Here is a 26,459-nt window from a genome sequence, read left to right as displayed (position 1 = left end):
AGCGAATGGAAAGCCAAATGTAAAATGACAAGTTTTAAATAAAAAAGAAGTTAGTTTCAAACACCAGCTTGATTTCCACCTTCTGTTTTCATTGTCCACATGCACAGTCTTTGTTTAATAAGGTTTCTGCAGTGTTGCCATACTGCAGTGTGTTTATATATATATAACATTGGACACATTGAAAAATACTGCACCAGTGACATAATGACATACAGTATCTGCTAAAATGCATAATAAGCTGACAGCACTTCCCAAAATAATCAATCCTTACCTATGAGAGAGAGCTGTTTGGAGGATCTGGGCAGCAGGTCCATGCCGTTCTTCAGCCAGAGGAGTTTGGGATTTGGTATGCCGTCGGCATGGCAGTGGAGGCTGGCAGATACGCCAGGCTCCTGGGCCTGTGTCTCTGGATAGACCAGGATCACTGGAGGGACTGGACGCACAAACACAAACAAAAACGAAGAGACAAACAGGGAGAGAGGAGAGGGGTGAGTGAAAACCTAATTACACACTGTTTCATGGTAACTCCTGGGGGAATATAGCACAAACACCCACACACGCAGTGGGCAGAGAGGAATTTGTCTCACCCCAGCATGGAATATATTCACACATAACAAGAATCCAAGAGCTTTATTACAGCTCGAGTCTTGCATGAAATAGATGTTGGACATATCTTCCACTTACCACCACCTCCGGGGAGAAGACCGCAAATGAATGTGGAGGTATCGAGGGGGAAAATGAAATATGAGGTAATAGTTTATAGGAACAGGTAAGATGTTGTTTTCTGGTTTTGATGTTTGGAAGCCCCTCCTTCCAGGAGTTCAATCATCTCTCAGTCTACTTACATAACTGTATTGGGCTTCTACTTTGTAATGCCTCTTGTGATTTAATTATTTTTCTTATTATTTGTTTTCCTTTGTTACTGTCTACCTAATACACACATTAGCAAAACTAATCTCTTCCTCCTATGCCCACACAAGTACTCTTACCTAGGCTGTCGACCTGTCTGTTTTGTAATCTGTGATGTGTCATATCCCTCTCTGTTAAATAACCTGTTCTGTTTTTCTATTAAAACAGTACTTTGTAACAACAATTCTTGCTTTCTTTCATTTTTTAAATACGTATGTACTTGATATTGCAGAAGCATTATTCAACAGTACTGATACCATAATCTAAGGTACTAAATTACCATTGAAAGAGTACTATAATTTGACTATGGGTACCAATGCTAACCTTCTGTTGTTCCACTCATCACAGTAGAAACGGTAGCATGTGTTATTTTCCTTTAATACAACACAATGCAAACCATCCACTTAGTTTAATGTGGTACTTGGCACCTTTCCGTTCCACTTTATCTCACCTTTTCCTATCTCACTTGAAACCCTGAATCCCCCGCACAAACATTTGGTAATTGCCCTCTCCTGATATCTCTCCCTTCAGGTCCCGTCTGTCTCCATGACTCCCTTCCAATCAGTTTAAGGTCTTAAATCCAGCTGCGTTTATTTTCAATTAAAATCTCAGAAAAACAAAACAAACACACCTATTGTGCCTCTTAAAAGAGATTTAATTGAATACAGGTTCCTCTTCCTTTGCCACCCTGAGACAAAAGCGGAGACAATAAGCAAGCTGTATTTTTTGTTATGTTACAGATCGGGTGGCTTCTTCCTCCCTGGATTTTCTTAGGACAGATGGCTGGTAATAACTCTCAGGTCCAAAGTTTAGGAGGTAAACGGTCACAAATTGGATTTCAAATTACATCAGGCTGATCTTTAGTATATTTATCACAATAATTAACATACAAATAAATTGTAATAATGTCGAGCTTTTGCAATTCCAACTGGCCTAAACATTGCCAGATGCAGGATAATCCCGTCTTGTATGGATTTACATGTGTTAAGAATCCATCAAGCCACCGCGTTTGCACTGCTTTTTGTGTTTTATATATGTGGGGCGCTTGAGCCCGTCTGAAAAGGCTGTGGGAGTACGCTGGAACAACATAATGACAATGCTGCACTCAATGTACCTATGGTGTCCTTTGTATCCAGACATTTCAAACAACAGGGTTTTGACTTAATTACCTCTGTAGACCATTACTGTAAGCAGGAAGAAAAATCCCCTCACTGGGGAACCACAGAGTAGCAAACTAAACTAAAGCATTTTGTCCACCACTGTAAGTAAGAAATGAGCCACTACTGACCATTCACCTGCAGCACATGTGTCTGATAGAGGTCTTCATAGCCATAGGCATGGCAACTGTAGTTCCCCATGTGGATGGTTGTCACCTTGGTGATGTACAGGGAACCATCGTCCCCAAAGTCCTGTAATACAGGAAATAGATGGAAGAGAAAAATTAAGTAAAGAAAGAAGAGGCGGGGGTGGTGGTGAAAAAAAAGCATGAGATAGGAAGAAAATGAGGAAGAACAGAAGGAAAGAAGGGAGAGGAATAACAGGAGGTGTAGGAGAGGGAATAGTAGTGAAGAATGGGGTGCAAGAAAGAGCCACAGGGAGCGAGGGAGAAATGAAGGTAGCTTGATAGAATACATAAGGATGTTTGGAGAGAGCAGGGAGAGGAGGCACACAACAGCAGGGAGTGATGGGAAAAGACAAGGAGAAAAAGAGTGATGTGAAAGGGAAGAGAGACCATGAATCAATGGTTTCCCTGTTGAGCTGAAGCAGGCGTTGGGGAATTTGATCCTCCTCTCCCCTCATCACGCTGCCGCAACCTGATAAATGGCAAGGGTTAAAAATATAAAGCCCATTAGGTTGATGAATGGAGCTGGTTGTTGTTGGTGCAGCATGCAGCAGTCACCAGGGGGTTCCAGCCACAGCTTAGGGCGGATTAAGGCATTAAATAGTTTGCTGTCCCACCAAGTGGCAGAGCAGATGTCCTGATGTAGCTCTGTCGTGACATGGAAACCACAAATGCTGCTCTTGTTCTAAAGGCTCTAGAAATTAATGTGACCTGACGGAGGGTCACTTTGTGACAAGAAAATGCGAAAATACTTTCTTGTACAATGGTCGGGGGAGTTTAGTCATCTTTTTAAGTTCAGAATTTACAATTAAGGTGAGTAATACGGCCACATCAGTGAGGGCAGTTAAAACTAAATAGGCCATTTGGGCTAAAAAGTATGACTTTAATATATTCGGCAGGCTATGCTAAATATATTTTAGTTTTAAATCTTGACTCCCGGTTCCTGTGATAAAAGGGGCATCCAGCCGGGCTGTCTCCTGAATGGCCATTTCATGAATTGTACAGTTCAAACCTCATATTGTGAGCTAAATCATCAGACTTTTTTGTGAACTAAGCTAAATGTAACCAAGCTGTGAATGAAATGTAGAAGGTAATAAGGGGTTTTATATCACAGATGACAATGCAAAACTCTTAAATGTTAGGTTTACAGGTAGATTTCATAATAATTATAATAATGCTTCATTTTTAAGATAAGGACAATGCACATACTGTATGTGAGTGTGAGAGGAGTTCACCGTGGGGTATCTAGTTGCTCTGCAGATGTGTCTGACTGCCGTGTAACTGGACAGAGTCCGTGAGTAATATAATATATCTCACAATTTTAAATAAAGTGTGTGGATGAGAAGCCAAACTAGCCATTCAGAATCGACTAGGGAGATCCAGATTTGGGTACAGTCTTAGTATCAAAAACACCAAGAACCATTTGCCAAATGTGATAATTCCGAGTTGTCTGATCACTAATCCTTGCATTTGCTTGGCTGACGTCATAAGTGACTAAAAAGACAAATGTGAGTTGAAGATTTTGTTCTGCATAGCCCCCTATAACATAATGGGAGTACAAATTGTTCACTTTTGAGTTCATGAAATGTACTGATGGTCTTTTGTGAAAATTACAGGCTTTTATTTTTCTTCAAGTTAAATTATATGCTGTTGTTATGGAAAGAGCAGTGAATGAATTATACATGAAGATGGCAAGAGCTCGATTCAAAGTAATAAAATTCAAGTCACTCATTGAAGCACTTCATCAATGTCTCCTTTGACCTACTCTCTACTAGCAATCACTGCTGCTTTTTCATAATACTCAGAATAAAGCTGATGCAATAAACATCAGCTTGTATATAAAGAGCCGAATTCATTTTAATGTTTACCAAGTGGCAGCAATGTACATGCAAATAAAAGTAGCTGTAATTGTTTTTAATAAAAGCGATATGCATTATTCATTATTACAGAAGTTTCTTATTTCACTTAGACTCTTGGTTTAAAAGGACGGCAGCAGCTACAGTGTAAGCCACTGGGGGAGATGATATTGCTGTTGTGCCTGCGTCGGTTTGTGGTACAGCCTGTGTCTTTTTGCTCTCAGGCAATCAAACGTGGTGAAATAGGTCCAAGCCTATATATATAAACAATGCAGTCACTTTTTTGGAGAACACAGCTCTACTCAAAATGTAAAATAGAGTTTTGATGAGAGTAAAAAAAACAATGAGAGAAAGAAACACAATGAAAAACAATAGAGAGGAGAGAACAAATAGCAGAATGACACCACGAGGGAGCAGACGAATGACTGATTGTGATTGAAGTTTAGGGGTTGTATGCCAGAGTGAAGATAGATTTCCATCACTGTCGAAATGAACTTTTGATATAAGCCTGTTTGTCTTACAACACAATGCAACAGGAGAAAATGGAGGTCCGAAAGGCTTAAGACAGGAAACTAATGAATCTTGAATCAGAAACATATTTCACTGTGCTGTGACAAAACGAGAAAGTTTGTCCAGGTGGTCGGCTGGTGGGTGGGGCTTAGTTTTGGCTCAACTTGGTCACAAACTTTCTAATTTTACATTTAAAAGCAACGCTAAAATATTTTTCTGAAAACTCCTTATGTGAGAAATAGGCAACACAGTAACAGAATATTGATTCATACATGATCAGCTCTGCCTAGTTTCACAGTTTGACTGGAGTTCAGAGCAGTCATTGACACAGCGTCAGAGACTGCTTCGCTATGAGTGATTGTTTTTCTTTAGGCGCTGAGGAATCTATCAGATACCATTAGGAGCACACAGGGAGGGCTCTGGGGTCACACAGGAACAGAAGGTGGAAGAAGAGATACCTTTCTTCATGACAGATACAGTTATACAGTTAGATTTTCCATAGAAAGTTACCAACTGCAAATTACCCATTTCTAAAATGAAACTTGTACAACAGCCATATGAAATACAAATTGAAGCACCCCTGTGGATGTTTATCTTCTTCCCTTTATGTCTACATTATTCTAAGTTGATGGCTTATTTAGCTTTTATTTAGCCAGGAAGCATATTAAAATAATACATCTTTTGCACAAGAGAAAGCTGTTCAAACTGGATAAAATTACCAACTGGCCACAAGAATTAGACATATTCCTTTTTTTTTGGTTGTTCTTTCTGGGATTGACATCTGTATATTACAAAGTACTAAGGTTATATCTCTCGTTAATTGAGGGTTTTTTTGTTCCATCTTTGATGTGACTGAAAATAAACTGAAAATAAAATAAAAATGAAGACAGGTTCTTTCCCCTCCTTCACTCAGATCAATGTACCCTGTGGAAATTCATTATGCACGGTCAAAAGCCTTAGGGACCTCTGTTGCCATCACCTCAGCTCCGGGCTCCACCTCAACACTTGACACTGTTTATCGGCTCATCACTGCGGCAGACCAACAAGGCTGCTCATTAACATGCAATTAGTCCAGTGGTGGGTAAAGCAAGGCCAGCTCTGTTCTGTCACCTGTGCACAAGTGTTTCAACAGCATAGCCACACAGTTCATTAAACACTGAGCAGGCTGGGATTCTACCGTTTCATGAGAATGAGAGAGCTACGGTGTTAAACTTTTCTTTTTGTATCTTCCTTGCATTTGTTTTCATTTAACCATTTTCTTGCAACACTTCCTTCCTTATGTCATCTCTTGAATTCCTGGTTTCCGCATCCGCATAGACCCCCATGATGTGAATTTCACAAAGATCAATGTGGGCCTCTGTGTGGACCATAATTTGTGCATAGACTGCGGTGCATAGACTGTGGTGCATAGACTGTGGTGCATAGACTGCAGCGCATAGACTGCGGTGCATAGACTGCGGTGCATAGACTGCGGTGCATAGACTGCGGTGCATAGTCTGCGTATGTGCTAGAAAAGAAAACTAAATGCTTGTTTGGTGCACTTCATGTATCTACTGTATTCCCAGTTGAATTCTGTAACCATCAACTCCAGTAATATCATCACCAACGGCAACAAACTACAGCATTAGGTATGATGAAGATAACAACAACAACAACAACAACGGGCACTCACGTTGATATCCTCAAGGTCCAAGAAGTTTAGAATGATGCCATTCCTCTTCCAGATGATTGGCGGGCGCAATGTCCCCTGGATGGCACAGGTGAGGACAGCACTGAGACCCACTGTTACCGTGGAGACGCTGATCTGCTGCTCCTCTGCCAGGCTCAGCTGGACAACCTCTGTTAGAATGAGAGTATGAAGGGAAATGATTAGCGTTGGAGAGGGAGAATGGATGACAGCAAGGTAAATACGAGACAATGGTGAGAAGAAAGATTTAGAAAAATGAGTAGGACGGAGAAAGAAGGAGGAAAAAAAGGAAGCAGAGTAAACGAGTGTGCTGATGTAGTGGAACTGTAGCCAAGCTGCAAGCATCCATCTCATTACTAGTGGACCAGGGAGGATAAACACCTGTCCAGAAGTGAAGGATATTCAGTATGAAAAAAGACAACGTGTCAGACGACTCACGGCTAGCCAAATATCATTCTTCTCATTTAGGGAAATTTATGTTCATTGAAATGGCCATCCAATTCAATTCACCTTTACGGGAAATTAAGAATTATTCCTCACTAGTTCCCCTCGGCGCCATAAATAGTGACTGTCGCAAAACTGAGTGGCCGAGCACAAAATCCAGTCACAGTTAGAGTCCGGAAACTTTGTCATCTACTAAATATTTTTATTACTGTCAGTTTAAACTGACATTGAGCCCATTTTTTTTAACTAGACATAAAATAATGGCTTTGCAGTAAAGTGGGCTTTGCAGTATACGGTGACCTTGCATTGCATTACAACACCCCCAAATTCTTTCTCTTTCCCCTTCTTTCAATTTTCTCTGCACACTATGCTTATAAAAAGATGACAAAATATGTTTTTTTTTTAATTTCATAAAAACATTTGAAGAGGAGCATAACTATGCTGATGACAGTGAGATACTGTGTGAAGGTGCAGTTCAGTCACGCTGGCACATGATATACGTCAGTGTGTGACCCTGAGTCAATATTGGCTGGGAACAGGATACACTTGGCTCAATAAATAACAGGCGCTTGATAGAATCTCAATGATAGAAATCCAGACAAACAGGGCATTTACTGGACTGACACAATTAATTTTTCTTGCTGCATGACCTTTCAAAAATAACACAATAAAAAACTGCATGGGGCTAAATTCATTTAAGTAGCAATGGTCCAGTTAAGCAATGCAACATCATAATTTATTGTCGGTCATAATGTATCCACCAGTCATATTTAATACCTGATTAAATATGTCATTTCTTTAGCTGCCACATATTTTTGGAGTACCATTTTGTATTTTAAATAAATGTCTTACATTAGGAGTGTCACCTGACAAGCCCCTATCGTTTTTTTTGGCTCCTCCTGCACATTTCAGGTATTAGTTTTATTTTTTATTTTTCATTATATACTTAATGTAGCGTGTTCCTTTTTTACTGATCCATTATGTATGTATGTATTTATGTGCAATAAAAAAATCTAAAAACAACAAAGAGAGAGAAATTCATTACACATGACATAGATAATAAAAATGGTGTGATTTATGTAAGTATTAGGTAAATGCTTATGCATTCAGCAAAAATAAAAAACACCAGACCAAACACAGTAACACTAACTTCTCCAAGTCGGTGAGCACCCTTAACATAACCAATTATATAAACCATGTCTATTTATGTAAAATCAATAATATTCCACTATTTCCTGAAGCATCACTACAGTAAACATTCAGACGTATGTACTGATAATTATGGTTTTCCAAAGAAATGTAGTTATTCCAGTCCAAATAATGATTTTAATTACATCAGCAGATTTGGGTGTTCCTGTTATGTGTTTAAGCCAGTCTTATTATTTTACAAAATGAAAGATCTAAACCTCGAAGAGAATATCTGGAAAACCCTTGGCAGCAAGGAAAATGCTAGAAACCCACTACAGTTACTGAACTGTGGAAGAGACTGAAGAAGAATGGACCAAGATCAAACCAGAGCAGTTTGAAACTAGTGATGTCCTGTGGGCGTGCATGTCCTGAAGTCATTCAAAGCTGTGGCCTCTACACTTCCTATTCATTTTTGAATCCTATAGCCCTAAGAAAACCTGTTTAAATCTACTCTTCTGACACAATGGTTACTGTTCTGCTCTAATGTTGCTCACTGCTTTTTTCACAAATTAAAGGTTTTTGTTTTAAGTGCTGTGGTTATTTAAAACAAAAACACACGCTAGTGCAGCAGTGATATAGTCACAGCTGATATTGTATAGAATTGTGAACACTCAAAAATAACAGTATTTTAGTGTAATGAAGTATTAATAATGTGTTTTCTAATTTTGATCTCAAAAGCATTGTTTTCGCAGTTTATGATTTGGCGACAGGGATACGGCCAGAATCACAACAAAGTTTAAATATAACCCACACGGAATAATATTTCATTGTCCAACAAGACTTCAAGTAGATGGCTAACATACTTTGAAATATTTGTGGGGAACTTGCTGTCCGGATCCAGACTTTGACAAACACTGTTGTAAAAGACCCCAGGTTATTAACTGTCTGTTTCACATAGCTCTCCAGGTGATAGATATATCCGGGTTGACAGCTCGGTCCGTCAGTGATATTTCAGAATGCCTAGGGTACAGTACACTGCCAGGTCCAACAAAGTTATAATTCAGCAGAGCAGTAATTTGGGGTGGCAGAACAGGTTTTGACTGTGACATGGACGAATGAGGGATGATGCACATTGATCTGACATGGCTATTAGCGGTGGTTTCAGGGTGTTACTGTGCATTTCAACGAGACCACATCTCACATTCAATTGAATACAGTGCAGAGAAGTAAGGCATGTGTGGTTTGCCATGTCTTTCTACAGCAGTGGACTTTTCATACATCTAGTATAACTTAATATTGATTCTTTAAAGGTATAGGTATACAGGCTAAAAAGCTAGCTCATGACTCTTCAAAGTTTTGACAGGAGAAGTACAAAGTTTGAACTGTTTTAATCACAGTTTGTAGTACAGACAGTGAACTACACACTGTAATTAAAAAACTGGCAGATAAAACACTGGTTACTTTGAAAGACCCAGGTGCTTTTAACATCTAAAGCAAATAAGCAGGTGCTGCCTCAATGAAGTTGGGCGTTTATTTCGAGTCATTGATTTGACATGCAAAACAAGCAACCTGAGGTTTTTAATTGTTATTCAAAAGTCAAATAACGGCTATTAAAAAGAGAAACTAGGAGACATTAGGTACATTATAGTTGTGTTTTTGAAGGTTGACTCACAGCTCCGGATAGCACTGTGTTTATCTGGTTTTAGAATGAATGCCTTCATTTCACCACACTGACAGCAGTGAAGAGATAACCTTCAGCTCACAGCTCCCAACACAGGGCTGTGACACTGCTGCTTACATACCAAGACAAACAGGAAATGTTTCATCAATTCAAAATGGGTGTTTAAATATTTCCAGCAACAGTCCGCCAACACTTCATATGAGGTCAGTCTAAACATTCAAACTTTCAACTGATGTATTAGTCCCCACTTTTAATGTCTGGCAGAAGGCCATAGTCTAAGTAAACACATCAACCTTCGTGAAAGATGGACCAGGAGTAAAATTAATCCTGACACCGTGAAATTAATCCTAATGTCATTCAAAATCAGCCCACTGAGGTTACAGCTATCAGGCCAAGAGAGAAAATGTTCTGCCTTTTTATTTGAAGAAAAAAAGGTGTGTAATATTAATTAGAAAATCTGTTGATTGCTGCTCATTTCATTTTTTTTAAGACTACCTCATTAAGAGACATTTTAAATGTTAAGATTTCCCTGTTGATATCTTAATAAGTGTTAAATTAATAGACACCTTCTAATAAACTGAAGATATTTTAGCTTTGGTTTTATGTTCATATGTTCAGAAATAATTCTTCATCCACTAGCTCAGACAGCAGCATCTCATATCATCGGACCCAAGAACTGATTCATCAGCTGATATGGGGGTCTTGCCTTGCAATTACTGTGACTGGGGGCAAACACAAACGGAAGACCAGTTTGTTGGCTCCTTACTTAGTTTAAGTTAGCTCACTGGCTCCCTTAGATACCATATTTGAGCCAGTAGGATACCTGTGTTTGGTAGTAAGTAGTAGTAGTAGTGGTTTTTAGATACCAAACCTTGAGTTTTAGCGCTACTATATAGTCCATCATATGTTATGGTTTCACCATCAAAAGTAAAGTTAAAAAGTGTGTTAAAGTGTTTTAAAATGTTTTAGAATCTTTAGAATTTTAACAGCAAGTGAGTTATTTTTTTTAAATTGAGGCCGGTGAATGTGATTTATTGAATCAGATTTTAATAAATCTGATTCAATCTAACACAAACACTCATAACTTTACATGAAATACTGTTATAAGTCATGACATAAATCATAATATATCGGACAATTGAAGGAATTTTATTGGGTGGTTCTCAAAAAGAAGCTTTACCCATGCTTAACTCAACCGCAACAGGCTGTTCTCATGCATTTTCTCATGTATTTATTTCATGTGTATGTCCATACAAAGTCAAACCATGACCTTTTTTCTAATCCAAACCAAGTTGTTTCCGTGCCTAACCCTAACCGTCACCTTTTGTGGGCTAAAACAAAACAAGACAACACAAAGCTTACTTTCACTTTAAGAGCAACTTTTTTTTATAAATTCAAACATCCTCCTGTGTGCTCTGCCATTCTCAGATGACCCAGACAAATTGTAAATCCACAGCCAGTGCCTGCTCTGCCCTGGCTGGCTGGCGAAGGTTGTCATGACATTATCTAGTTAATGATTCCTACAGTTTCCAACCTTTCCCAAAATAGCTCCAATGTGTAAGTTAGTAATTGACTTTCAGGGGAATTCAGGAGTTCCACAGATCGATCAGCCCTGCCAACAGGGCTATGGATAGGCTGACAGGGCCAACATGGAGGTTTCCGAATGGAGCTCTGAAGAGATTTACAGCACAGTGAGAGGAAAAGAGCAAGAGAAAGAAGAGGGAGAAATATGTAAAGACAGAGAAATGGAGAGGACTTTAAACAATAAAAAAATTAAACAAGTGCAAAGAGCAAGAAGAGACAAAAAAAGGGGAAAAGGAACAAAAACACAAGAGGTAGAGAAAAAAGAGAGAAAAGAAAGACAGGCAGAAAGATGGACTGAGATGACAAAAGAGCATAAGAAAAGGTGTAAAAATATGTGTGAGTGTGAGACAGGAACAGAGACAAATTTGATGCAGAGCACGCAGAAGATCTCTCAGGGAATAACTAATGTGGCGAGTTCAAGACTGCAGCTGAGAGAGTTGTCCCTTTCCACTTTTATGAGACCAGTCCCTCGTGAGCTGGAGTAAGACATCAAGCCAAGAAGCAGAGGAGCAGAACACCATGACTTTTTTAGAGGGCAGATAACATCCTGACTGTAGAAGAGGGAGAGAGAGAGGTAGTGAGGGGCAGAGAGCGAGCAGGAGATAGTACGTGAAAGACAGATGGAACTAGGGTTAGAGGTGAAGGAGTGGGATGTGAGGAGTCATGTGAGCGGAGCCAAGAGGCAAAGAAAACAAGCTGACAGGTATCCAGTAGTACAATCACGTGTCAAGTATGCTTGATTGAGTTTTAACAGTTCCATACTTTTAGAGCCCTGACACACCAGGCCGACAGTTGGCCATTGGTTAATGTCGGACTTCCGGTGAGTGTCTGCTGCCTTTTTTTTTTTGTGCTGTGTCCCAGGCCGTTGACACCAGTCAGCCTTTGTCAAAAGCTTTTCAGCCGATTAAGCATGCTTTCCATAGATCAGCCAAAAGTTAATGCATGTGCGATAAACTTTCAGTCAACCACATTGCTACATATAGGCACTGACTGCGCCTCTAGCAAGACACCCTGTAGCTGTATACATCTATTTACAAACCAGTCCCAGAAGGCAAAACAGAGCTTTGCGTGTCAAGAGACATGTTGTCCTTAGCTCTTCTCAGATAACCCTCTCTCTATAGACTGATTTATGTTGTGTGCTCTTTCTTGACACTTCCATTACTGTGATGGCATCATCACACTGAAGTCAGTTTGAGTGACAGTGAAAACCACACGTTTGGATTTATCATGATCAGCAGTTACCCCCTCTGACAGATTAAGATAGTCTATGTGGAAGCTAAAGTTTTTTAGTATAGTGGGGAAAAAAATAATGCTAACATTACCACTTTATTTTAAATAACTTTTAACTTTTTAACCTTTTAGCAAAACATTAAGGCAGTAAAATATTGATGCAACATAACAGGTAAACATCAACAACTGCCATTGGTGAATGTCATCTTATTTCCTGGTGATTTTGTGAATACTGTATGTGTCTGTGTGTCTATACAACTGGGCTAAACTTGGTTGAACGGCATACCAGTGACTGCATGTCAACTTGCAAATGATTCTACATGCCTAGTAGTTGTGAAAAAGCAAAATGCACAAAGGTTTACAACTGGGATAGCCCCAGAGTAACTTGTTTACTTCCATCTCCATGAGAACCTGATGCCTCTTACTACAACTGAGAGGATGCACACACACAGAAATAGCTACAAATACATAAACCCCACATTACAAAACCAGAGTGCTCTCTCTCTCTGAATATAAGCCTTAGTTGGGAGTTGTGTGTCAGTCACTTGACAAGTTCCTCCTCCTCCTCACGTGTCATGTATGCAAATATATGCACATCACACACACGATTATTCATATTTGACCCTCATGAAAAAAATATCCTCATTTGGTCTCTTTGATTCAAGCATTAATCATTAAGCTCATCACTGAGTTAAAAGCAGCTGCTGCAGTAAATGGGCTTGATTTGCCAGTCTTCACACTTCCTAAATGCTCCTGCAAAGCTGCCAAACTTAGCAATGGAGACTTGTAGGATTCAGAAAAAAAAACTGTGCTGGTGTCGTGCTTGCACTTGGGTTAGTCCTCAACTAAAGGCACGTTTTAACAAGCCCCAAAATGGATTTTCTCATTGTTGCTATGCAACCACCAAAAAGTCATGATAACAGGCAATCTTAGACCACCAGGCAATGCAGCACACAACAGTACTGTGTGTCAGGCTGTGGTTAAAAACACATTTCTCACCACAGAGTGTACGCATACTGGTACCTGTCATCAGCCTTTCCTGTGTTTGAACTTCAAGAAAAATGCTTGGAAGCCATTAGCGATAAATTCATCAGTAAGTGGTATACAGTGATGCTTAAAAATGGCAGTTGTATGTAGGTTTTTGTGCATCAAAATGTATACATATAAAATATGAATACATATGCACTATGCAGATGTATGGATGCATACACATACATAAAGTAAATACCAACTTGTACAATACTTTTGAACTCAAGAAACACAAATTTGTGGGTTCAGTAAAAATGTGTTAGGGCTGAAGGAGTGGGATTGGATCATATGTAGAAAATCCCATGGTAAGCAGAGTGCATTTAAATGGCACTTTTAACGTACAAAGCACTTTACAATTTGAAACACACACACACAAACACACACACACACACAGGACTCAGTGTCCTGCTCAAGGACACACACACTGACATGTTGACAGGGCTGAGCCTGCGATCAAAGCAAGACCCGTTCTACCTCCTGAGCCAGAGCCCCCCATTTTTTATCACTTTCAATATATCCAGTGTGTTATTTTATATTATGCCCTCACATAGTATATTGGTATATACAGTTGTATATTTTTTGGATTATTAAATTGAAAACTGGAAAATGTAGGTAGTTCATCACATGGACATAAATCCTCACAGTCCAATATTACCATTAAGTAGTCCTGCTCGCTGATTTGCAACATTGCCAACATTTGTCTGATACAACCACAGAGATTAACAGGATAGCTACCTCAATATAAACAGTAAAACAAAACATCTGCCAGTCTCCTCAGGCAGAGACTAACTCAATCTAAAGATGCTCAGTTTACACACTGCTTGATTTATACACTAACCCTTAATACAACTAATATATATTGAGAATGTAATCTCTCTTTGAAATCGTAGAAAATAACTGCATGTACCACTTAACAACTGCATGTAATAATGTCCTCAGTAGACACACTGACACTGGCTGGTTTGTGCAGTACATGTAGGGAGACAGACCTCCCACTGTGAGCCCATAGTGTGTACAAATGAACTTGGTGTGTCACTGTGCATTCAGTATGAGGGCTGCTCTGTGCAGGTGGGCTGCAGCTATTAGAAAACATATCTATGTTTCAAACGCACTGGCATGCTGAATTAATGTCATGGTGTATATGATACTGTACATTGACACCAATTTTCTCAGTCAATCAATAACTATGCACTCTCAGGCAGTTAATCCTATGCATACACGGTATATCACATCATGTATTGTACATACATACTGCTCATTTACTGTCTCTCGCACATGCTCAGTCTTATCTATTATGTACGCACAAGCACTTACTCACAAACACAAATACACAGAAGAACTGGAGCTCTCTCTTTAAGAGTGCTGGGGTAGTGATTATTCATGGGAGGGAGATGGGGATGAGCAATCAGCAGCCAGCTCATTAATCACACTGTATGCAGACCCTTAATCTCCTCCACAGGTACAGAGGAATCCTCTGCTGCCGCTCCTCATTGCTTTCTTAACTTCACTCTGCCTCCCTCTCTCTTCCACCCCCGTATCATTTTCGCTCTGATGCTTTGTTTGCATCCTTGGCTATTTCTTTCTGTCTTTGTCCTTCTCAAAGTATCTCACCCTCTTTTTTTTTATCGCTGTGACTGACTGTCTCTCAGTCTTCATTTTCATCTCACTCGCTCTCCATTGTTATCTAATGTGCCTCTTTCTTACTCCTTTTCCCTCTCATTCTACTTTCGTGGCTCCTTGCCTGGCTGTCTCTCAACTTGCTAGCAAAGCCACGATGGTGCTTTTTCTGCAGTAAGGCCCCTTAAACAGGTAACAAACAAGCCTTGTTAGGATCACAAGGCGAAGCTAGAGTGAGAGCCAGTGGAGTTTAGTTCAGGAAGGAGTAGGAGTTTATTCAGGACGGAGTATTTTAAAACAACATGTTCCATGCTATATTAATAAGCCAGGAGTAGCAGTCTGGCAGGACATCAGGCTCTGCAAGCTCTCCTTCCGTGTCTGCAAAAGCATTTAAGAAATGAGGTTGCGAATACTTCACTTGACAGCAGCTAGATCCTTATGTTTGAAACAATGGGTTTTCTGTGTTATTGAGAAATCGGTGGGAACCACTTGTGCTGCTGCTCTACCACCGAAATAAAATATTTCCAAGTTAGTTAATGGTAGATTATAAATTGACAAAATTGCAACATCTTACTCTATGAAAAACAACTTCTATCATTTTCCACAACAGAACACATAGTGCAATACGATACAGTTTAATAACATTCCTTCCTTCTGGAAAATCACAGGTTAAAAAAGCCAACACAAATTAAAATGCCTTGGCTGGAATATAACAAGATACTTCTCCAGCAGACTAACTAATGTCAGAAACAATGGTGGAGTTAATGCTTATAGAAAAAAAAGGTCTAAAAATAACCCTGCTGTAGTCAACAATATGTGCTACTCAAGTTATCTACCACCGCTTCCCAGGTAATTTAAAGGGAACAATTGTCTCCCCCATATTACTTAATGACCATTTTTTGCAGGAGCAGGCCGCTAACAACAAAGCCCATTTCTGTGTCAGGTGCTGCTGCTAAGCACCTGAGCTCATTGCAAGGTGACAGTGGATTTACAGAGGACATGGCTCAATAATGAACCAGCATCAGTTGGTTAATGACAGCGGAGAACACTCTTTACTGTGTCATATAATCCCTAGGGGCAGGAGTAACCTGTCGGGAAAATGAACAGATTAATGGTCTATCTGGAGGGTTCACACACATGTTTATGTAGATGGTTGACCTCCAAACTCTGCAGTTATTTGCTTTATCTTATTACTATACATTCAGTATTGTTTTGATGCTTATAGCCAGGTCCTTCATTTAAAACAGGATCATTAACCTTTTCTGCAAAGTCCTTTTAATGCCAAGCTTGTAAATCGCCGCATGCTAATACCGTTAAAAGTAAAGGTACACCAATATTGGCTTCTAAAAATGTCACTCTTTGGCATTATTAAATTGCATTGACTGAAAGGAAAGAAAGCTTCTAAGCCGTAATGTTTTTAATTACACTTTTCTCTTAATAGAGTTATAGAATACATTACTTTCATTCTAAACTGTATTAGCCTTTTGAAAAAAACCAGACTACGATCGATTGGGGAACTTTGGTGTTAAACCTTGCTCATGTTCCAAACTAATAAATATCGGTATTATGCAGGCGTTATGTAAGAAGTTTGTTTGAAAAAGATCAGACTACAATCGATTGGGGAACTTTGGTGTTAAACCTTGCTCATGTTCCAAACTAATAAATATCAGTATTATGCAGGCGTTATGTAAGAAGTTTGTTTGAAAAAGGTCTATGGTATTAAAAATTTTGAATAGAGCACATTTTGGATTTATTTGCTTTCAAGCACACACAAAGTGAAGAAGAAGAGTAGGAAATCAAGTTCAAGCACAGCTTGGATAAAATGTTATCTTCACACCCTTTGGTTTGATAAAACTGACATCTTAAGTCTCAAAGGCCAAAAAAGTAATCCTGCTCTGAGAGGCTTAATGGAAACAAGCTGACAGTCTGGAGATAATCTCCCATACTTCATTTGGCCGGATGAGACCCAATTCATTAAAGCGATACTCTCATCTGATAGTAGCATAAGATCTCTGACAATCTGTATAATCTTTCATCTTTATGGAAACAAAGAAAATACCCCTACCCTCCCTTTTTTCTGTCTCCCCAGATATGTCTCCTACTGTAAACTGCAAAGGCATTTTCTGACAGGGTTGGCTAAGTGGTCTACCTCGTTTCAAAGCCCTTTCAGCCTTGGGGAGGAGGAGGGTAAGAGAGATTAGTGGCCTGCATCAGAACTCTGCACTGCAGGAGCCACAGCTTGACCTGACCTGAGGGTCTGCCTCGATAGAGACAGAATGCACAATGAGATGTCCTAAGAGCTGTATGTGTGTGTTCAGGTGGATGCGTCTGTGAAGGACTGTATGTTTTTAAATGCAAGCATCTGGATTCATGAGTGGGAGAGAATAAAATCTATGCTGATTTTTCTAATACAGACATGCTCAAATGTCAACCAACCACAGTCCCATAAGATCTGCAGGCCAGAGGAATAGAAAGACCAATATTTTCTTTCACGTTTTTCATGGGGGCTTTTTTCCAGAAAAAAACACTCCAAGGTTAAAAAGTTAAATGGACCTATTCAGACTAGTGAAGTACTGAGGTCAGAACAATAGATATTTTCTTTCAGCAAGAAAGAGAGAGGTCAATGTTTGACAAGGCTAAATGTGAGAGAAAACCAAACTAATAAGACTGCATCTACAGCGACAAAGGATTATTATTTCTCTTTTGTTTTCTCTCAAATAAAGTACTGGGAGGAAGTTGTATGCTCTGGTTTTGCATTGATAAAACACCAGAATATTCTGTCAGGTTTAATAAATGCTTCTTTAACTGTGAGAAATTAAAACACTTATGTAGCATTAGACCTTTGCTCATACTAGACCCCTGCCCATACTACATTTTTCTGTTTAACATCACTAAGCAGCTTTTCTAAAAACTAGGTTGCACATGTCCATTTTCAACATAATATTCCAGTGTTTCTTAAGGCCAAAGTCCTACAAATGTTGTTCATCTATCCTACTTTGGTTCTTTAGGATGGTCACTGTTGAATAAACTATAGGGGGATGTGGAGTGATATCATCTGGCTCATCTGTGACACTTACAGTATATCATGCTGCGGCAAACAGCGGGGCAAAACAAAAGAAGGGTGATTTACACAAAGATGGACTCACACCAAAATCCTCTTATGAATTCAAAGAATGGCAAGACACTTGGTTGTTTAAAAGACCCGCTCCATCGGTGCAGTGTAATCCGCATCATGTCCTCCCTCCTCCCACTTTACTCAGCGTACCCCTCGCCTAAACCAAACAAAGTATTTTGTGTAAGTGAGGACAGAGAAACTCCGGACTATCCCCAGACCTGATTCTCCTGATATTGTCCAAGGTACAAATGTGAAAAAGGCTTATGATGAAGCCCCCTCTGCAATATAGTAGGGTAGGGAAATATGATATCTACTATTAGCTGATCAGAAAAACAAACTATCTGTTCCGAATTTGTAGTCTTCAAGACCCTACCAAGATACTCAAGTTATATGGAAACTATTTTCTAAAAATTACAAATCTGCTCTAGAGGCATTAAAGATACTGTTCAACTCTGAGTATTACATGTATAAGTGATGTGCTCTTTTAAAAAAGCTTTTAGGACTGTAACTATAAAGTGCTGATGTATAAAAGTTAATATAAAGCAAACATTTGAGCATAAGACATAAATTGAGCAGTTAAATACTGCAGAGTAAAGAGCCTCTGAAAAAAAAGTACACAGGAGAGCCTATCTTTCATTGTGAGAATGCCCTTGTGATACACTACTGGAAGAACAAAAAAATAATCTCATTGGCTCAGATTTGGGGATTCTTTATCATCTAACACCAAGGCCCTTGACTTTTTAGAATTATAAATGAACATTGGTAGATTAATATAGTTGAGTGCTGGTTGATTTATCCCATTGACCATCAAGATAATGCATGCAACTTTCTGTGGCTTCCAGAAATTCAGGCTTATTTTACTTTTAGAACAGACAAAATCTCTGAATACATAAAGTACACCGGTATGTATGTTGTAAAACATCACCAATGTCACCTTGTTTTTACTTTTAAATGCTGGTCCACATTACATCTGTTGATTAAGGGTATTTGAACTGATTTACATTTCATCCAATAAAGATCAGTCTATTGAAACAGTATTTATTATTCATATCAGAATAATATATTGACCAGTATAACTTTTTTTGCCTTCTTTCTTTAACACCTTGGTAAAATGAGTGCTGATTAATTAGCAGAAAAGTGAACTAAACAGGCATTGTAACATGGCACCATTATAACCACTAACAGGGCTTTTAAAAAGCTGCCGATGAGTTGATGAAGTTGATTAATTGCTCCATATTTTCCCCTGGAGTACTCTCTCTCTCTCTCTCTCTCTCTCTCTCTCTCTCTCTCTCTCTCTCTCTCTCTCTCTCTCTCTCTCTCTCTCTCTCTCTCTCTCTCTCTCTCTCTCTCTCTCTCTCTCTCTCTCTCTCTCTCTCTCTCTCTCTCTCTCTCTCTCTCTCTCTCTCTCTCTCTCTCTCTCTCTCTCTACTGTGCCAATGAATTATAGCATTAGAAGGTTTGTCTACACCACACCAGTAAATTATAATGGATCATCGAGCAGGGCAGGAGTTTTGAAAATAATTATGAAAGTTTCAGGCTACATTCCTGCATGCTTAATGATTCAACTAGAGTATATCACAGAGGCTGGAGGGTAGAACTGCAGGACATGAATTTGAATGAATGAGAAGGACATGAATTTGATCCTGAACTGCACCCTTTCCATATGAAACTGACCTCAAGTATCAAGTGACCTGAGTGTTCACAGATGATTATGCTAATGTTTGTCACACACTGGCTGCCACTCTATGCATGTATGAGCAATTTGACCAAAAGGCATATTTTAGGTCAAACAACTGTCCATGCAGTGAAATGGTATAATAATAAAATTATATAATAATAATAGAATCTCAGCCATGGCAAATTCAGACCGTTTTGTGATCACAGTCTATTAAGAGATGTCAATTATGAGGTGTTTGAGATGGCATGACACCTCTGAATTTCAATGGTATCACTTTTCTCTAAGGTTTTTCGTCGCTGCTCTCTCCACTTGGATGTATGTGGTGGACAAACATGCTGTCAGCACAAAAATAACTAAATATGCAGTGTAGTTTCTGTCATAAACTTTCATCAGACATAAATACAGTAGCTGCGCCGGACCGCAGACAACCATGGCAACCCTGCAATGGCGGCCGCTATTGGCTGGTACAATGTAAACAGAACGAAAAATTTTATTTGGACTAAATGTATTTTTTTATGGATTTACTTTCATTCTGTTAACCTCAAAATTCCCAGTGGGTATATTAATATAATTCTTTTTAAATATCTCTTTCTCTTGTGCCAATTTGAGTGGTCTCTCAAAGGGTCAAATCGCAAAAATATGTGACGTAACAAAGGCAAAACTCAGTGACAATCATCTCAGATAGAATTCATTCTTTTATGGACCTGTCTTACAGAATCACATTAAATTAGGTACAATTTATTCATATTATCTTTATATGTCAGACCGAGATGTGTCTTTCTGCCCTTCAACCAGTGCAGTCTACCAGACTACAGCCCACTGCAATCCTGATTGGCATAACTATGTTCATGACATCGAGGCATCAAACTCAAAAGCTTCTGAATTTCTTCTTGTTTTTCTTATGTGTAGTACAACATCACATCAAGATATCCCACATGCGTGTGGCTTGTAACTGGGATTTAGCCTGGCAAAAAAACAAATAAAAAAACACTGCATCATCTTGGTACAAAAAAGCCTCTGAGCTCTAACCCTCAAGCCGGCTCAGCGCATGTTGTTCTAGAAGGATGGGTTGAAAAGGAGCTTGTTACCACAGGAGAAACTGAGTAACACTAACACTCTGCTGGGAGCGTGCAACATTGAGCTGAACTGCAGCCCTGAGAATAAAGACTTTAGAGATTTGGGATTACCTGCTCTTCTATCATATCTCCCTCTCTCTCTCTCTCTCTCTCTTTCTCCTCCCTCTTTCTCACTGTCTCGTACACACTTGCACTCTAAATTGTTTGACTATTTCAGCTTACTGAAGCTGTCAAAGCTGCACTTTCAAGGTCTATTGAACAAAAAACTAAATGATATTGGCTTCTAGTGTGAGTGCTTTTAAAGGAGTAATGTAATTCTATCTGCTCAGTAAGGTTCAGGCTCACTGCATGGAAATTGTAAGAAACATGACTGAAACTTCTCTCTAAAATGATAAACTAATTTGTCAGGTTGCATTTACATTAAGTCAGTTTTCCATTAAGTCACCTTCAACTTAGTCAAGCTCAAAGGATGTACAATATGGTGCAGGTATTTCCGCTATCTGAAGTTCAGCGACCAAGATGATTGTGATTGTTTACCCCCCCCCCCCCCCCCCAAAGGATTTTGTTGTTTGTTGTTTCTTCGGATCCATGAAGATACGTATAATTAACAATCAGTTAGATTTTTGATCCTGTCATGCTGCACAGATGTTTTTGTGGATTTATTTGATTTGTGATCTTCCGTGTCCATCCCACATGCCCTTCATCTTCCCCCTTCCCTCTCGGTGCCAGCTATTTGTTTCGGCATTACCCCTCCTCCTCTCTTTATTCTCACTTCTACCTTCCTCTTGTCCTTGTCATCTCTCATAGCCTCCACATCTTCCCCAACCGTCTTTACTGCTGCCCCAGAACTAAACATGCAACTCTGTAATACATATTTACGGTACATACTATGCTTCCCCAGTCCCTGACTGCTCCGTGCCCTGCCGGCTCAACTCAACTCTGTACTCCTCTCGACCTTTACAAACACATGAAAACATGTAATGTTATGCATCACCCACTCTTCTAAGTCCTCTCCACTTCTCAGGCTGTCTCCTATCTCTTTACTTTTGGCCCCCTCCCAAATCCCATTCTTTTCTTCCTCCCTGGCAAACACATGCAAACAGGCAGGGCAACATTAGCGTCTCATACAACATAGCAACTCCTCCGCATTTGTGGTTCTTACTCTGATCAAAACACAGTTTTATACTTTTGAATATGGATGAACTGAAACGAATAACGCCTAAGGTTTTTGTTTGGGATTTGGTTATGTGCGACTTAGCTTGTTGCGAAATAAGCATTTCAGCTAGGAGTGTACTCAAATCCTTTACCTGGTTCCACTCTCTTTTCATCCCTTTATCAGAGTGTTTGTTGTTTTGTTTGTTGCGTTCAGCTCAGTGACGTTAGTTCTGGCCTCTGTTCAGTTCCACCATCCAAACAGTGTCGAAAACAACTCTTATTAAAACATAACCTTATTACTATAACCAAGCCATCTGGACCAGCTTGCTGATGATTTACACAGACCAGATGTTTGCCTGAAGAAAACAACACTTGCTCTGAGTGCTTCTATTTTCTTACTTTCTCATACAGAAATGTTGCTATAGGGGCGTACCCAAAAAGCTGAGGTCCAGGCATAACAGATCATGTGGTTGTGCTCTAACCTTGATGTGTTGTGTTTTGTTCAATAAATCCACTGCTATATTCTAGATTTTTTTCATTTTCTTTTCCTTTTTTCTTGTGTTTATCTGCTTTGTTATGCGAGAACATTTTCAAAGCTGGTGAAGGTGGAGGCTGGAAGGGATTTTCTTGAGGGGATCAGAGGAGAAAAAGGAGGTAGAGTACCAGTCCTATTCAAGCACAGACAAATGGAGAAGCAAACACACATTCATATGAACACACGTGTTTGAAATCTCAATGAGAAAAAAAAGTTGGTGCAAAGGAGGAGGACTTTTCCACCAAAGAGGCAACAGAAAGACGAATCAATGGAGGCATGATAATTAATTATTTCCTCGCCAGAGAGGGAGTTAAGAGAAGAGAGATAGAAGGAGACCACATGCTGTGCAAGTAACAGCCCGGGGGCTGCTGCCTGTAAATTACGACGCATTGGAACACACTTGCTGCCCTCGGTTGCAAAGAAAAGAGAAAGGGGGAAAATAGAAACCTGTAAAGAGATGGAAAGAGTAAAAAATAAATGTCAGAGAGCTTATAGTTCAAGGTGAAGCCCCTCGAGCCCTTGCAAAGAATGGATTTATATGTCTATGGCTAATTAGCGACGTAAAGATGAAATTCAAGTGCTGGAAATGAATGGAGGATAGATAGACGAGTGAAACGGAGTAGCAGGGACGGGGGTTGGGCTGTGTTGGATGGGATTATTCAGCATGTGTAATTATGAAATATATTAGATAACTGTGTCACAAATGAGACGTTGTGTCTTAATGAGCCTTATATGATGATCCAGATGTACTGTGACATTTTTACCCCATTACAACATGATCTGCACTTGATGAATTACAAGTCCAATTTGTACTTTATTGCACACTGTTTAACATACCCTCAGCAGGCATTTGTCTAACTTTTCTCTTTGTTCTTCCTCAAAAGAGACATCCTGCTGAGACTGTCCCAGTTTAGGTGCTTGATTTAGATAAAGCATTTACAACTAAATAAAAGAGTTGTGGGAAGTGTATCAAGATGGACTCGAAATATTCAAATGTCCCGTTGGTGACTGCATAATGGTTAAAACATGATTTATGGGATACATTACAATAAGATTCAGTCTGTAGCTACAATTTGCTTGCGGCTGGATATTTTATTGTTACCTTGTTGCACAAGCAGTACGATGGTAGCCTCAACTGAACTTCTTATTTAATGAATATACTTTCAAAAAGGGAACATTTGCCTGCAACTGTTACAGTTTTATTCATCATCCAAATGCAATGTTAAATACGTTTGGCTTTAATCAGTGTTGTAATTTAGATTTTGGGTGCACGGACTTTCCTTCAACTTGCCTCATCTACTTCATTTATTAATTTACTGTTTCCTTAAATTAGTTTCATTATCCCTCAGAGAACATGTCTGAATTGGATACATCCAGCTGTTTTTTTAAGTGTAGGTGGAGAGAGCAAACTGAATAGTGCAGAAAGATCAGCAGAGCGAGTTTTGCCAGTTGAGCAGAGATCAGGCTATAATCTTTCATTCTATTTGTGTTGTTAGGCTGACACCATAACCTTGACTTTAATGGTTACATTTTAATTTTTTTATTCTGTTATGAAACACAGAATATAAGCCTGAAGAAATTATTTTTTTGTGGCCATGCAACCACAGAAATAAGAAAATTGAAATAAAAAATGACATCTTTAAAAGCAAGATGCATTACTAAAAGCTTTTTATTTCTTACAAAGCTAGGTAAAGTATTTAGGGTGTATTTTCAATGTAATCAGCACCTTCATTTTTTGACTGGCACTGCGAGAGCTCTGTATCTGTATCCATATTACACCAGCACATATAAGTGATTGTCTTTTGATCGTGGGTATGGTAGTGTTGTTTGAGATTGTACCCCTTACATGTCTGGCTCATTTGAGTCAAGCAGCAGGTATCTCAAAGTGTTACAGAGCAAGACTTTAAATCCCTGCCTGCTTACATAAAACATTTCTACAAACCAATGCTGTAAATATAAATTGTAGGGTGTGAACTAAGGAATTGTTTACATTCTGGCCTCTGGTGTACTGGCTCTTTCTGTTTTTGAAAAATATCAAAAAAAAATCAATATCTTATGGGTATGTAAGGCAAGGGAATAATCTTATTATCTGACAGCAAGCAGTTGTTTATGCTTAATAAAACATCACAAAATGATCTTAAGGCAAACCCCAGTTGACGTTGATGCTCAGTCTCAGGCACTTCAGCCTGTATTACTGACACACACAGTATAAATACCAAAGTCAGTCTCCCGATGAACATTGTAAACATTGTTGGATTGATACCATAGTGAATATTTTATGTTCATTGTGAATGCAGGAAGCATTGTGATGAGGATGTGGGGAAAGAAGATGTTTGACTTCAACACTAAAGCACAGATCATGTCTCTTACCAACAGTACATCCTGGTTTTATTCAGTGTTGATGATGATTATTTCTGAACCTTTACCCACCTGAACCACTCTAGAGAGCCAGGCTCCAAGTCTTTATGCTAAGCTAAGCTAATCGCCTCTGGGCTCCGGCACTCTCAAACGCACAGACATGAGAACTGCATTGATCTTCTCCTCTAGCTCATGTAAAGTGAGCGAATAAGCCTGTTTCCCTAACTATTGCTTTCCTATCATACTTTTCCCACATGCTTTGTATATTTTTCACATGATTTGTATATGAGAGACCAGAAGATGTATTTTTAAAAGGGGTGTCTTGTAATCCCATATGGGATGTGCCAAATGTTTTGGCATGACACAGAAATATAATAAGAATGAATGAATGAATGAATCAATCAATCAATACAAGGATAAAGATCACATGTATTTCCACCCAGGTGACACAAGTACTACACTTTGATTCTCTAACACATTGTTGCGCACACACAGTATATAAGTCTAGTGTGGTAGATGTTTACAAAGCATGGGTGTCTCAGTTGAGGGTTTCACTGAAGTGTGCTTCATAGTGTCTCTTATAATGCGCACATTAAGTGTATTTGTAATATCATAAAACAAATTGATGACCCACTGTCTCTAGATATCTTTTGAGGACCTCTCATACTTATTCATTTTGGTGCAGACAGTAAATCATTGCTTCTTTCTTTATCAAGTGCCAGAAGGACAGACAGACAGACAGACACTGTCTGAACGACCTCTAATTACATTTTTTGTGTTCCCTTTGTTCTCCTCTCCTTCTACGTTTCCCCTCATATGTACTAAATAATTCCAACTGACTAATTAGTCTATTCTTACACAACATGAATCACATCCTGTTGATTGGACGCAAAGTTCATATGTCTCCTCTCCTCATCAGAATCGGCTGCATCAACTAAGTGGTGTACTAAATAAATTATTTGGACATTAAACAGACAGCCATAGTTGCCATGACGACTCACTGGGCATCTGCCACTATTGTATTCAGCACGGACTGCTGGATGACCACTTCTGGCTGTAAGGTAGTATGAGAGAGTATTTGTGTATGACTGTATGTAAAATGCATGCATGTGTACGCACAGCAAGTATGTGTGAGGTAATTATGCTGAACAGGCATGTAACATTTAACAGAAAGTGGTTAAAAAATGATGATGAAAGCAAATAGATAAAACGATAGCAGCACTCTGAGCTGCAATAAGGCACTTGTGTAATCGAACATCCCTTTACTTTATTACTTTGTTGAAAACAATAATGCAATAAATGCCCCCACGTAGGCAACTAATCTGATTTGTTTCTGGTTTACAGTTTGCTTTATGTGCCATCATTTCCACAGGAAATCAGTCGAGTTAAAGATGCAAGATACTGTCAATGTGCTGTTTCATTACATATTTGATGAACATGTATCAGTCTCAATTCCATAAGCAAACCAACAATAATTCACATGAAACATTGATCACTTGATTAAAAAACAAACAGCAATCAGATA

At 39.1% G+C, this 26,459-nt stretch overlaps 1 protein-coding gene across 1 annotated transcript in view; it reads right to left on the bottom strand.

Moving 5' to 3' along the window:
* fstl4 (follistatin-like 4) overlaps positions 1-26,459 on the bottom strand; it is a gene marked incomplete at both ends in the record, with an annotated part of 174,305 nt that overhangs the window by 19,770 nt on the left and 128,076 nt on the right. The window contains 3 exons of the mRNA XM_083926448.1: positions 272-433; positions 2,198-2,318; positions 6,290-6,456. Of these exons, the coding sequence (XP_083782574.1) occupies positions 272-433; positions 2,198-2,318; positions 6,290-6,456 (450 nt within the window). The remainder of the gene's footprint in view (positions 1-271; positions 434-2,197; positions 2,319-6,289; positions 6,457-26,459) is intronic.

This window comes from Echiichthys vipera, assembly GCF_963691815.1.
Source record: "Echiichthys vipera genome assembly, chromosome: 14".
NCBI classification, from domain to species: Eukaryota; Metazoa; Chordata; class Actinopteri; order Perciformes; family Trachinidae; genus Echiichthys; species Echiichthys vipera.
This window is presented reverse-complemented; position numbering and strand designations above follow the sequence as displayed.